Source organism: Serpula lacrymans, assembly GCF_000218685.1.
Source record: "Serpula lacrymans var. lacrymans S7.9 unplaced genomic scaffold SERLAscaffold_4, whole genome shotgun sequence".
NCBI classification, from domain to species: Eukaryota; Fungi; Basidiomycota; class Agaricomycetes; order Boletales; family Serpulaceae; genus Serpula; species Serpula lacrymans.
Window position 1 is genome coordinate 1,805,111 of NW_006763293.1, and position 13,234 is coordinate 1,818,344.

General features: G+C 44.7%; 4 protein-coding genes across 4 annotated transcripts; 1 reads left to right on the forward strand and 3 right to left on the reverse strand.

The window, feature by feature from the left end:
- Positions 1–1,814: 1,814 nt before the first annotated feature.
- On the forward strand, positions 1,815–4,015 carry SERLADRAFT_413986 (uncharacterized protein; the record flags this gene model as incomplete). Its single annotated transcript, XM_007315696.1, has 4 exons — positions 1,815–2,133; positions 2,193–3,441; positions 3,494–3,577; positions 3,640–4,015. 3 exons carry the CDS (start codon positions 2,200–2,202, stop codon positions 3,868–3,870), a joined length of 1,557 nt encoding a protein of 518 aa, XP_007315758.1.
- SERLADRAFT_360310 (uncharacterized protein) lies at positions 3,985–7,579 on the reverse strand (the record flags this gene model as incomplete). Its single annotated transcript, XM_007315697.1, has 15 exons — positions 3,985–4,229; positions 4,283–4,437; positions 4,497–4,552; positions 4,616–4,883; positions 4,943–5,052; positions 5,105–5,224; positions 5,298–5,566; positions 5,628–5,709; positions 5,775–5,906; positions 6,012–6,109; positions 6,164–6,405; positions 6,460–6,554; positions 6,611–6,672; positions 6,729–7,207; positions 7,263–7,579. 15 exons carry the CDS (start codon positions 7,541–7,543, stop codon positions 4,099–4,101), a joined length of 2,580 nt encoding a protein of 859 aa, XP_007315759.1.
- Positions 7,580–7,687: 108 nt separating this feature from the next.
- SERLADRAFT_446908 (glycoside hydrolase family 13 protein) lies at positions 7,688–10,452 on the reverse strand (the record flags this gene model as incomplete). Its single annotated transcript, XM_007315698.1, has 10 exons — positions 7,688–7,839; positions 7,905–8,153; positions 8,210–8,371; positions 8,427–8,496; positions 8,544–8,616; positions 8,670–8,978; positions 9,038–9,484; positions 9,539–9,860; positions 9,914–10,029; positions 10,138–10,452. The coding sequence occupies 10 exons, from the start codon at positions 10,385–10,387 to the stop codon at positions 7,798–7,800; spliced, it is 2,040 nt and encodes a 679-aa protein (XP_007315760.1).
- A 162-nt stretch (positions 10,453–10,614) lies between these two features.
- Positions 10,615–13,215, reverse strand: SERLADRAFT_446909 (uncharacterized protein; the record flags this gene model as incomplete). The annotated part of the gene is made up of 5 exons (XM_007315699.1): positions 10,615–10,989; positions 11,042–11,127; positions 11,184–11,382; positions 11,437–11,609; positions 11,664–13,215. The coding sequence occupies 5 exons, from the start codon at positions 13,213–13,215 to the stop codon at positions 10,675–10,677; spliced, it is 2,325 nt and encodes a 774-aa protein (XP_007315761.1).
- Positions 13,216–13,234: the final 19 nt, after the last annotated feature.

A 13,234-nucleotide genomic window follows, 5' to 3' on the forward strand; every position in this document is an offset into this window, starting at 1 on the left:
TAATAGTGAGCCACATGGAGTGTTTAATAACACTAGCATTAAACATGGGCAAAAACTGTGCTTATAACACTGCCACTATACTGATTTAACAGAGTGACAATATTGAGTCTTGAGCAGGTAGTTATGAACAACAATAGTACTGAAAGGAAATCAAAAGCTAAAGGGATAAGTACAAGTTGGTAGCTAGTTATATATTATAGAACACTTGTCAGCCTTTAGGCACTGACTGATGAACATGATAATGAAGCATGTAGTCTTTGTAAGTAAATCATGTAATGTAAGATCACATGATGAGATGAGATTAGATAAGTATCTATGTAATTAGATAAAGAGAGATGAGAGTTTCTACTTCAGAGTTCATAATATAAGGAGAAAAGTTAGGGTTTGGTGAGGATAGTGCTCATGTTATCATGTATTTGAACAACCTGACTGGGCCCTCCAACCACCTGACTCACCTGACTCCTGTAATTGATGGCAAATTTAAAGACTTATTCTTCAAATTCCTTCATGGTACTCCCAATATAGTTTTTTTGTGGCTCTCCACACAACATTCTTGTTCTCAACTTCCCGCTTCAATTCCACCACATATTGTCCCTGGATGACCAGTAATAAATATCAACTTAATCTTGAGCCAAATAGGTTATTATGGTGAAGAACTTTGTGATGGATCTATAAACAAACTGATCTTGTCATTGTCATCACTTTCCAAGTCTACCACTACTGTGTACAGTCTTTTGATTGATCAGCTACCACAGCACCTTGCACTGTTCAACATGATTTCTACTCACCTTCTAAACCTGGCTACTCTCTATATCACTATGTGTTTAATATATTGCTGTGGTGACTTGAGTTTAGAATCAGATGATGAAGATGATTCTGTCATGAGTTTGCCTATAAACTTTGCCCTATGTTCTTCATTTGAGAAATCAAGAGACCATCAGCCCAGCTGAACTTGATATGCTGGGTTATTCAGATTTTGATTATACTTCAGAGGTTCACTTTCTTTTGCATCTTGACAGTACAGGATATAAATCTTGCTTGACAGATGATCATTTGCTGAATTGTGGACTAGCTGAGATTCCTTCTAAGCTCAAGTTGCTCAGAATATCCTCACCTGGGTCCTAGAATACTAGCTCCCCTCAAATATTCAACAGAACAGTTGATGCTTCTGAATGGCTTTTGTGGACATGTCCTTGTTTGAAAAAAGTTGTGATAGATGGGTTTTCTAAAAGGTACGGTGTTGTGGACTTGTTTTAAAATCCACTTCTTGATGCAGAGAGGTGGAAGGATGTTGACATTTCTTATTCTCTTGACATTAGAGAATAAGAAATGCTACATCCAAACATATCACTTTTTTAAAGCTAATGTTGATTTGTATGCTCTCCACAAGGTGTTCTGGATCATACAGATGCTGTTGCACTTGTATCACCACCATAAAATCTAAGGGGCATATTGGCATTTGTTTTTCACTCTTGCAAGTATATATAAAGCCTAAAACCTTGTAGAAGTTGCTTATCTGATAAGGTAGGGCTCATGCACACCACTAATGTCACATGATCACCTGACTTTTTTTGTATATATCTAATGGTACGCACAAAGCCTTAATTTTGTCCCAAACATCCCACAGAAAGTTTTTCAGTTTAATTCTGCACAAATCTGTGCGAGCCGATATGTGCAGTTGGCATTAGGAAAATGGAGTCGTACGCAGTGTCACAACAAGGATGGATTTGTGTGGGTCACATGCTGTCACAGATCACCTGATGTTGAGTCCCACCTTTTCGGAAAACTATTTGCTGCGCCTTTCTTTTGCTTTGATGTTTTCCGACTCGGACTCTGATTCACGGCATATGCTTCCATCATACTGCGACCGATTTGCCCGTTTTCCGAGTCGCATGTGGACACATAACTTCTTCCTCCTTTCACCTGCGCATAAGCCTGTGATGTACGTATGTGCGTTCTGCCATTTGCGGCGGCCGCATAAAGTTCTCGCTCTTATATATATCTCAGCCATTTCACTGAAAAGTCTCACCGTACTTTCATCCTTGATGATATAGCTACTACGCATAGACCAGTATTCAATCTCACACAGGTTCTGTCTGCTTGCCTCGCATATTACCTTCAATCATAACCCAGGTTCGATCAGTCATTGAATTTACATTTTTTCTTTCACACTTAGAGTAATTGCATTTCAGCTGCATCATGTCACATTTCGAGCAACTCCAGCCAGAATCATACATATTTAGGTTACCTACCGAAATCTGGCAGGAGTGTTGGAGTTACTCCAGTCGAAATGATCTCCAGCGGCTAGTCTCAGTTTGCCGTCTATTCCGTCAGACGTGTCAAAAGACCCTCTACCGGAAGCTCACATATGGGGGATCAGACCTCTTTGATCTCATGTTGAGCTTATATGAACCAGATTCTTGGAGCTTCGAGCGCTTGCTGAAGCGCTTCGAAACAATGCGCACGGATCCAGATGGCGATGACGTTCGGGCCATGGTACACGAATGCCATTTCGTAGGACTGGAAGACTCGAGGAATCTACTTAGCAACGAAGCATTCCAAATCCATTACAGAAACCTGCCAAAGGTGCTAGAGACTATTCAGGCGACAACCAAGGCCTTTGTGTCGTTGCTGTCTGCCCTTCCCAACATACGCATTCTTCATCTCTCATGGATAGACCTGGACGATGAAATATGGAACATCTTGGAGGCATTACCGAATTTGGATGCCCTCGTGCTTAACGAGTGCCAAATGGCTGGTGGTTCCGAGAGACATATGTCTTTGAAGACCTTTAACATGTCTTCCAGCGGAATACCAAATCACTTGCGTCTTTCTACACCCTTGCAAATCTTGGCGCCTTCTCGTTTGACGGAATTGACCCTTGAAGACGAATACTGTACTGGCGCCGTCCTCTCGTCACTCATTTCCCTGGGCACCTTTCACCATCTTACACACCTCGCAGTTCATGTTGAGGAAACCACTGTGGATAAATTCCTCACCTTGTTACGCGCAGCTCCTCGCCTCAAAACTCTAAAGATATCTGGCTGTCATAATATATCACGTTACCCGCATGCGTTGCCTTCTGACGTGGTTCCATTACTCACGTCATATGATGGTCCCCTCCACCTAGCCCATCTATTTACCACCAATCGTCCCGTCACTGACGTCAAGTTACGACTGTCGATCCCCCAAGGTCAAAACAGCATCAACTCCTTATTCTTATCAGATCAAATAGGCTCCTCGATGGCCAGTCTTTCTAGATCCACAATCGGTGTGAAGTGCCTGGCACTCAGTGGGATAACATCTAGTCTCGACTCTCTCGACGCCGTTACTGCCTATCTTCCAGACTTGCGGGAACTCGATGTGTCTTTTTCCAGGCTCCCTAGCTTTCCATTACCCCTAGATGAAGAGATCGAGGGAAGATATCAGCGGTCGACGAATGTAAGCTCTTTTTACTGGTAATTGACACACATACTCAAGCAGCGCTGGTCAGGTTGATGGTCTAAAGATCGGCTGCGGTGGGCCGTTCTCCAGTATTCAACAATGTCTTCCTAAGGATCATCCCGTTTCAATACAGGTCCGTCGTTTATCCTGTCTCGTTGTCTCAAACTTATGCACTAATACTTATTGTTATTGCAGCACCTTGTCTGTTTAATCGCGGATGGACACGCTACACTCCCAGCTCAAATCGAGGTATTAAGATTGCGATGCGATTTTACAGCACGTCCTGCTGCGGAGGGTGCAGGCGAACGACTTATTTTAGAGAAACTGTCCGAGTTATATCCTCGTGTGAGGGAGGTATGCGTTGGCACCAATCTCGTTTGGTATCGGATGGGAGAATCGTGGTCCTCCAGTGCTATCAGGACCTAGCATGGATTGGCAAGTTCAGAGTAAAGTGATGATCTTTTATACCTAGAAGGCACTGGTCGGAATTCCAAAATCTGTTCTCTTGTTTATAGAACTTTTGTAACTTTAGATTTTTACCTCGTGAATGCATAGTGTCACATCTTCTTTCACTTGTTGCGAAAGAGAGGCCGTGTTCGATACGACTTGGACAAAGTAGTTATATATTACATGAGGTTTGATGAATCAGTATACTTAAGCACGGATTGTCTCCGCAATGTTATCGATCACAACTTTCAGCCTGTTTGCCTCATGTACAGCTGTGGTTGTGTTCCTGTCGAATGTGAGTGCTTCCGTCAGTCCGGGAAATGTGGTTGCACCATAGCCTAAGGTAGCATTTAGCATTGAATAGAAGGTGGGTGAGTAGGCGAGGACCAACCTAGCCACTTTCCAGGAGCTACAGCAAGATGTTTGTACCATTCGCGATCTTTAATGCCTTCCTTTGATATGAATCCACGCTCAAATGTAATGAGCTTCTTGTTCACGGCTTGTACTCGTTTAATAGCCTTGACGAGTGCCCGAGGTGGACGATGTCTGTAATATAAAAGGTTTCATTAGAGTGGAAGAATTGTCAACGAAGCCAACAGCCTCACCCAAGATGATGATGGCGATTATTGACTACCTCTTCCCCCCGCGAATCCTCATGTTCCTTTGCCCAATCATGGATCCGGCCACCACTGTATGTTATCGTTTTTCCATTGGCTAACTTAACTTCACGTTGGTGAAAGCCATCAGAATCACATTGCTCGCCCTTGTGGAATATCGTTTTGACTTTGCAGATGATTTCATGTAATTTGCGCCTGAAGCGACGATGTCTGGCGTATTGTTTCTTGAGTTTCTTGAGCACCTTCTTCAAGTTGCGTTCTGCCCCCTCTTTCTCCGTGTCCAACTTAAAGCTGACACTCTGCAGGTGGTGAATGGAGTTACGAAGAGGGGAAAGATCTACATCGAAGGAAGCATCTGAAGCTATTGCCTCAACGCTAAAGATATATACGAGGTCAATGGGGCAAGGCTATGATCACGATGATGAACTTCTTACCTGTCGAGATATGACTCCAGCTCATAGGAATAATGCGTTGTATTGAAAGGTAATACGATGGAACCTGAAAGTCGCAAAACTTGTAGCCCGATGTGCTTTGCAATGGCAACCTAACAAAAAGTGAGACCTGAACAGATGCAATTCGAGGATGGCACAACTTACGTGGCGGTAAAAGCCAGGGTCTCCGTACATTTCTTGCCATCTCTGAGAGTCGAAGACTGAATGATAGTGATACACAGGGTCATGCAGCGTCGATGAAAACCCTCCGTTGGTGCTTGGTACCTAAAATAATATACACAGGTGATATCAATATCTTCGTATACGAGCGACCCAGGTACGGGTAACGGTAACATACCCCAATGTACTGCAGGAAAACTGTGTAGTCACTGCCTGAACCAAGCGCATTGACACCGATGCTATCGATAGCTAGTAGCTCTTCTTGGTGCATGGAGGCAACTTCAGGATCCAAGTTCTCGCCAAACAAAGTTCCAGTATCATGGCGAGCATCCCAGAGGGTGCGACCTTCTGAGGTGGGGTGGGGGATTTCTTCGGCAGTTTGACGGAGCAAGTGAGCAAGCAAAGGGGAGGCAGATGCACCAAGATGAGATCCAGATGTAGAGGAGTCTGCATATGAAAATAATGAGAGGTAAAGGTAAATAATTGAAAGATATTCATGGGTACGTACCAATGTTGACATAAGCAACTACGTGCTTGTTGATCCAGTCTGCAAAATCTTCTCCCCATTCTGTACTGCCAATAAGGCCGTACTGTAGAAATTTTCAATTGCTTAGCTAAATTGTGTCTTTATTTTTAAGCAGGAGAGCAAGCATACCTCTTCTCCATCCCAGCTAGCAAAGACGATAGTCCTGAGCGGCTTCCAGCCCTTTCGCAAGAGAGCGCCAAATCCACGGATGGTTTCATGAACAGAAACAGTACCAGAGGTAGGATCGGTTGCCCCGAGGACCTGTTTCTAGTCAATTACATGTCTCAATTAGCTCAAAAGGCGGTTCGCTCACCCAGGCTGTCAAACACAAAAGCATCAGCATAGATACAAGAAAGAAGGCAAGACCCTACCATCCCGATGATTGCCAAGTATTACCACTTCATCTTTGATATGGCCAGGAATGACACCCATAGTGTTCCAGATGGGGGTGATCTTCTCATCGACTACCAATTCATTTCAATTCCAGTAAGTTGATATGGGGATATGTACTGCCTTACCATGATTAACGACTCGGACGGCCCGAGCCTCATCGCCTTTTTCTATTTCTTCTAGGAGCACTTTTGCGTTCTCCCAAGAGATAGGCAAACTTGGTATAGTCGGCTTGCTCCAGCCTTCAGTTCGAGTACTATTTTCATAAGATGGGTAACCTGGAGTTGTGGGATCTCCAGCATAGATTGACAAAAATTGAACTGAACCACGCTGAACAGAAGTAGGATTTCGAGCGGGGCCATGAGGGTATCTAAGTGAAGCTGGTGAGAGAAGGTAATACAGACAAGGAAGTCAAATGACATACGGGACGTAACCATTCTCGACGGTAACCGTGCCATCATCTCGAAGGTCAGAATATATGAGAACAGCAGCAGCTCCAAGTTCCTGAGCAGCTTTGACCTAGGGAAATGATAAACTTCACGACTAACATGCCGAAATGACGATAAGGTGCATACCTTCAAGCCACGGAAATTTCCTCCATATCGTACTAGGACAATAGAACCATTGAAATCAACGCCTGATCATGTATAAGATAAGTTTATATGGTGGAATTTTTGAGGTAAGGTTGCATACCAGCTTCAACGAGGGCGTCATAATCTTGCTTTCTCCCGAAGTGCGCATATATTAGCTTCCCTTGAGCCTCTCCACCACGGCTTATTCCATGCCATGTTGGAATCGTCTGGGCGTGTTTATGAGCATCCGGGTCGGTTTCATCAGACACTTCTTCCAATTGGGCCGACCAGACAGGACTTCCATCTTCTCCTAAAATTTCGAGGCTGTGCTCAAGAGGAGAGTTGAGTGCAGGATAGTACACGTCAATCCAAGCCTTAGGTTCCTCAAGATATGGGATTGAAAGCGTCGAGTTTCGTGACTCCTCAGATCCAGCAGGAAATATGGGTACATCGGCATGTGACGAATCAATGCCAAGTTCATTTTCAAGCAGAGACAAGAAATATTTGGCGGTATCTAAATCTCCTGCAGTTCCCGCCATGTGGGGCTTGCTTGCATATTTACGAGAGGCTGCTAGTGCACTGGACTCGTTAGGAATCGATCTGAAGGTAATAGCACATTATTGGGCTGTGCAGGCAAGTGTACGTGACGACTCACAAGAACAATTTCTCTGCCCTCTTGCCAAACAACGCTTGTTTTTTGCCTTGACTATGGTGGCTAGTCAATGCATCAACCCATTGATCGCCATTATCACCTCCCGTGTGCCATACGCGAGGTTTAGATATATCCCAAAGAATGCGAGAACCTATAGAGATAAGAAGAAGCCAGCGAATCCAGGGTTGGACCCTCAGGGATGAACTTGAAGGACGTTGTGTTACGACAGGAACAGGTATACTATCAGAGCTCGATGTTTCCTTCGTCAAAGACTGTTTGCCCATGGTTAGGTACTAGTCACAGGCAGCGACGGTTCGGGTGAGAATAGCTTTATGACATAGAGTGTACTTTATATATTTGTGCGTTGGCTGTTCGAGAAGCTCTCAATTACCATATCGGGTGTACAACTAATCTTATCACGGTTCGCCACGACGCATGCCGCTACCATGCTGAAACCCGTCGCTCACATACACGTTGGACATACACAGAAAATCTAGCTACTAATACATAGACAACATACCACAGTACTAGCTTACTTTCATTTCCCCAGTACAAGACAAGTCCTGCTTGGAATGTACACCTGAATAGACTCGAAAGTATAAGGTACGGTCGTTGATGTGCGACTAGCCATGCAAAACAACTCACCTGTAACCAATTCTTCCGCCCATTCCAATCCATTGGCGTCGTGGAATACTTGCCGTCCAGTGAGACGTTATCAAACCCTCCAAACCTTTTCTCATCGCTGCTGAACACAACGCCGTACTCTCCGGCTTCCTGAACGCCCACACGATAATCCGTGAACGAGTTTGTGGGGTGGAAATTAAAAATGAAGAGAAGTCCAGCACGCTCAAACACGATTACTTTATCGCCTTCATGCTTGAGCGATACATATGCCTGGTCAATGCAAACAGTATGAGCATCCTTCCAGTTTATCTTGCTAAGATTGTTACCTGAGGTGCTGACAGCCACTTATACTTATCTTCGAGATGGTTCATAACACAGTCGAAGTTATTCAAGTACCGATACCGCAAAACCAAATCATCGACAACGTTCCACTGGCGACGCGCATAGTGATAAGAATTGTTGTTGCCTTCTCGAGGAAAATCGAGCCACTGCACAATCGACGATATTAATAAACCCAGTACATCGCATCGTAATTGAAGTCACCTCGGGATGTCCAAACTCGTTGCCTTCAAAATTCAAATATCCTTCTCCACCGAGGGAATGGACGAGAAGACTGTTTTGTTGAGTGATAGTTTCAAAGAAAATGGAAAGAAAACCAACCGAATCATCTTATGCAATGCAAGCCCTCTTGCTATGATGGGTGTCATAGGTGACATATCAGACATGTGTGTATCTGCAAATTATCGCCTTAGCTGAATAAAATAGGACCCGTTTAAGGCGACTAACACATCTCCTTATCCATCAGCCAGAATGCCAAAGTCTTATCGCCAACCAGGGCCTGGTCATGGCTCTCGCAATACGCCACACTCCGCTCGCCATGACGCCTGTTAATGAGAGTGTGGACAATGTTGCCCATATCCCACTGATCATCGGTCTTATGCTTGAGAAGTTTAATCCACATATCGGGTATAGCCATGGACAAGCGATAATCAAAACCGACGCCTCCTTGGGTTGGGGGGATACAAAGAAGGGGCATTCCCGAAACGTCTTCAGCAATGGTAACAACGAAAGGGTAAAGTTGGTGCATTGCATCATTTGCCTGAAACAAAAGCACACAGTCAGAGAAAGGTTCCATGGCGGTGGGTCACTATTACTTGCCAACATTAAATAAACAATTGCCTCATCATCGGAACTATCTCCAAAATATTCGTGGTATCCACCAGAGAAGCCAGTACCTATACCATGATGGGTATACATCATACTTGTCACACCATCAAATCGGAACCCGTCGAATTGGTATTCCTCTATGTAGAACCTAAGGTTGCTCAACAAGAAACGCAAAACTTCGTGAGATCCATAGTTAAATAACCGGCTGTCCCAGAGTTCGTGACGCCCTTTTCCGCCTTCATGGAAGTAAAGGTGGTCTGTACCATCGAAGGCATTGAGGCCATCCAATACATTTTTACATGCATGTGAATGGACGACGTCTAACAGAACTGTTATACCCATGCCGTGCGCGGTGTCAATGAGCTCTTTGAGTTCTTCGGGTGTGCCGTATCGTGAACTGGCAGCAAAGTAATTTGTGACTTGATATCCAAATGCTGAGAGGTGTTCAATCATCAATCATGCCCTCTGGAGAAGGGCGACGCGCTTACAAGCATAATACGCATGTTCCATGACAGCCATCAGTTGAATGGTATTGTACCCCAAATTCCGAATCCTTGGTAGAACATCCTTCGTGAATTCTTTGTAGGTACCGACCCTCCCTTCTGAAGTGGATATGCCAACGTGAGCTTCATATATTCTAGCTGCTTTAGGCTGAGGGGGACGCGAATGCTTGAATTGGTAACGTTCCGCTGCGGGAGGATTCCAAAAACGCGCATCGTAGATCGGGGAAACAGATAAATCCTGAGTGACACGCTTGATCCAAGCTGGAAGACGTTCGATGCGTTCACCACTTGGGATAATCATAGATATCTAACAGTTTGCATTAAATAAACGACTGATTAACACTACATGAGACCACTCACTTTGATTTTAGAGTCGTGAGGAATTGCACAAACTCCAGGAGACTTGGGTGGAATGGTTAGCTCCCATATTCCGTACTCGTTTTTGGTCATCGGGTGAGTAGTCCTATTCCAGCCATCTACAAAACCAATCATTAGTTCACTCTCTGTGCTTATAGCAAGCCTGTGGTCAAATCTATGACCCTACTGCAGTATACTGAGTAGATAACAAGCACAAGATAACTCACTGAAGTCTCCGATCAAAGTTGCTTCTTTCGCGTTGGGTGCCCATTCTCTGTACACTACCTCTCCGCTTTGATTCACATTGAGCCCCATTTTCTCGAAACCTCGAGTGAACTTTTCATAGCCGCCTTCATATTGATCAATTGTGCTTTTCCACTTCTGAAACAAGACTTGACGGTGCGAAATCGTAGGGAGGAAAGGCTCAAGATAACCGTCCAACTTCAAGACTGATTTGGGATCAAACGCAGCCGACATCGTGGATGGTGGAGAGAAAGGAAAGGAGCGGTGATGGTAGATAAGAGGAAAGAGGTGCCAATATCATTTTTACAGGTCGCAATACGGACGCGTTGGATTTCCCTATGACGTTGTTGCAGGATCAGCCTGGACCCAGTAATAGGGTTACGGATACAGAAACAACACTCGGGTATCATTCATCCAATCAAAGTGCGCGATAGATACAAAAATAATCTACAGGAAAATCTGGGAGAACATTGCATACCAAGCGTATTACAGACGGAAGCAAAAATTAGACAGCAATGGAATTATTTCAACCACCCTTTTGATTTACCATAATTTATGACGCAGCCTGCATTTTCAAATATAAACCTCTCAGGCTCAGTGGAAACTACAGCTTGAGTTTTGCGTCCCCCCTTGCGGACCGTACTCGGTTGCTTCTTCTTTGTCGTCTTTATACACTTGGCTAATACTTCTTCCATCTCCAGGAGGCAGTCGTAACACTCTTTTTCTTCGTACCCTCCTAGAGCACTACGGCTTGCGACCGATGTGGTTCGTCGCGAGGGAGCAGGAGGTTTGAGCCGCTTGGAATATAGCAATTTAAGAACAAGGTAATGTAACCACTAAAATGACCCGTCAATAAACAGAAAAAATCGACAAAAAGGAATTAGCTACCATCACATTAGTAAATGGTCGATACTTCTGCCACGAGTTCAAGTTGTAACCTTTCATCATCCGATATACATCGAACTGGTAATCTCCTGTGTGACTCAAAGCATCAAGAACTTGGTTCTTCCTCGACAATTCAATATCTTACCTTCGCCCTCAAATATCTCTTCGTCGAAGTGAGTCCAGTATGTCTTAGACTCATTTGCATCCATTCGTGAAAGCCCGAGGTCGATGATGGTAGCTTTTAGCCCAAAGCGGATGTCATCCATGGGCATTTTTGTTAATCGTTTTGTTTTTGGTATAGGGACGGTTTTAACCAAAATCTGCCCCCAATGAAGATCACGATGCTAGTTCAAAATCAGCTCAAAACTCGACCTCTACTAAAAATTTATCTGACTGACCTCAAAATTGACGAGCTCTTCTGCTTGTGAAAGAGCCATGGCTACTTGCCAAAATAAACTACACGCTTGATGCCAGCCCAACTTCGCCGTGTGTGTGAATGTAAATGCTTCAAGATCAGGCCCACCATTGGGCAGCACGATGATAGCATAAGTCTGCGAAAGACTGAAAGTATCTGTATGATCAACTCAGTTAAAGGATAGCAATACAAAATATAGCTTGAATTTACCTGGGCGTATACTTTCGGAACCCTTACGTTCATTATATTCGTCCCATAGATCGAGCAGTAAGGAAGGATACCGACCTCGAACAATATATGTCCTCAGTAGCTTTACAAAACCGTCACAAACCTCCCCTATGGCGCGAGTTACGATCATTTCTTTCAACACATCCTTGGCGTCGCTGGGTGCGGGAGTGTCTACATCGTTGTAGACAGCCTTTGCTTCCTCGTCACGCAAGGGGATGACTTTGAGAACAACATCACCAATTCCAAAAACTTCTGAATACGAAGCTTCCCCGATTTTGTGGAATTTGATATCGGTAGCTGCTGCGTCTGCAGGTTGGACAATAGGATCGAAGGGAAAAGTTTCAATAAACGCGGAGAACTCGTATGGGTTATCCTGTGAGCATTCAGTTAGGAGCGGTAGCAGGTAGTCTGGTGGTGACGATGCGCTATTGTTGAGCTGGGGTGAAGGGGTTATGTCAAGCTGAGAAAAATCAAGCGAAAGGTCAAGATCCGTTGGGGTCGATGGTGATGGGGGGTAAGGAGCTTGATATAACGACCGACTGCCATTACGGCGGATAGGAGTTAGCTGTCGAGGTTTAGTAACAGGAAGTGGAGGAGGAGCAAGTGGCAGGTATATGGATGGGAGCGGTTGAGGTTGCACAGGTGGGGGAGACGGCAGTTTGGTTTTCGTTGTAGGAATACGGTAGGATGCTGGGGGAACGATCACTTCTACTTGGAGCTTCGACAGCTTTCGCGGAAGATTAGAAGGTTTGGGAGGTGTGCTTTGGAGTTGTGCCAAGGGAATGTCGTCAAGATGCTCTGAAACAACTTCAGGCTCTGATTCATCAGAAGATATGACAATGACATTCTTGCGCCCTGCGGGCCTCTTCATGGGCTTGACCGTGTACTCTTCTTCTTCACTGTCGCTGGTCGCGACAACACTTAGTATTTTAGCTGCCACTTTGCTCCCGCGCCTTGTGGGCATAGTAGTAACTGGATTTACTTGAACGTTCGTTCGCGAGACCCTCCTTTCCTGGCTAAGTCGTCTCCCCGCATCATCAATAACAATGATATCCAAGTCTACCAAAGGCGAGTAGGGCTTTTTGGCTCCCAACGGAGTGCCTTTCGCACCATTAACTTTCGCCTTTTTCTTCGTGAGAACGTGTTTCAATGCAGCTGGCGTAATGTTGGGATGGAGTGGGGTAAGAGGCTGCCGGATGGGAGTATAATTGTCCATTTTTAATTCTGCTATCTTCTTCGACTCTAGAGTTTTCCGGACTCGAGCTCGTTTGTTGGCTACAGCCAACGGAGAAATAGTAGGTGAAGCCTGAGATCGTTTAGGTTTCTTCTGTACACGGACAGTCTTCGTTGGAGATGGAGATAAAATAAGTGTATTCTCCGTTTTCTTGGGCTTCTTTGTCACTGTGGACTTGAATGGAGATTCCTCGATGGTGTTTGATTTGAGATAATCTCGGTCATCGCGGTCTGAGACGTTGACAATACGATGTCCTCGTCGCCCATACGAAAAGACTTGCTTGGTTCTTGTTCCAAGCATTACAACGATAAACACCACA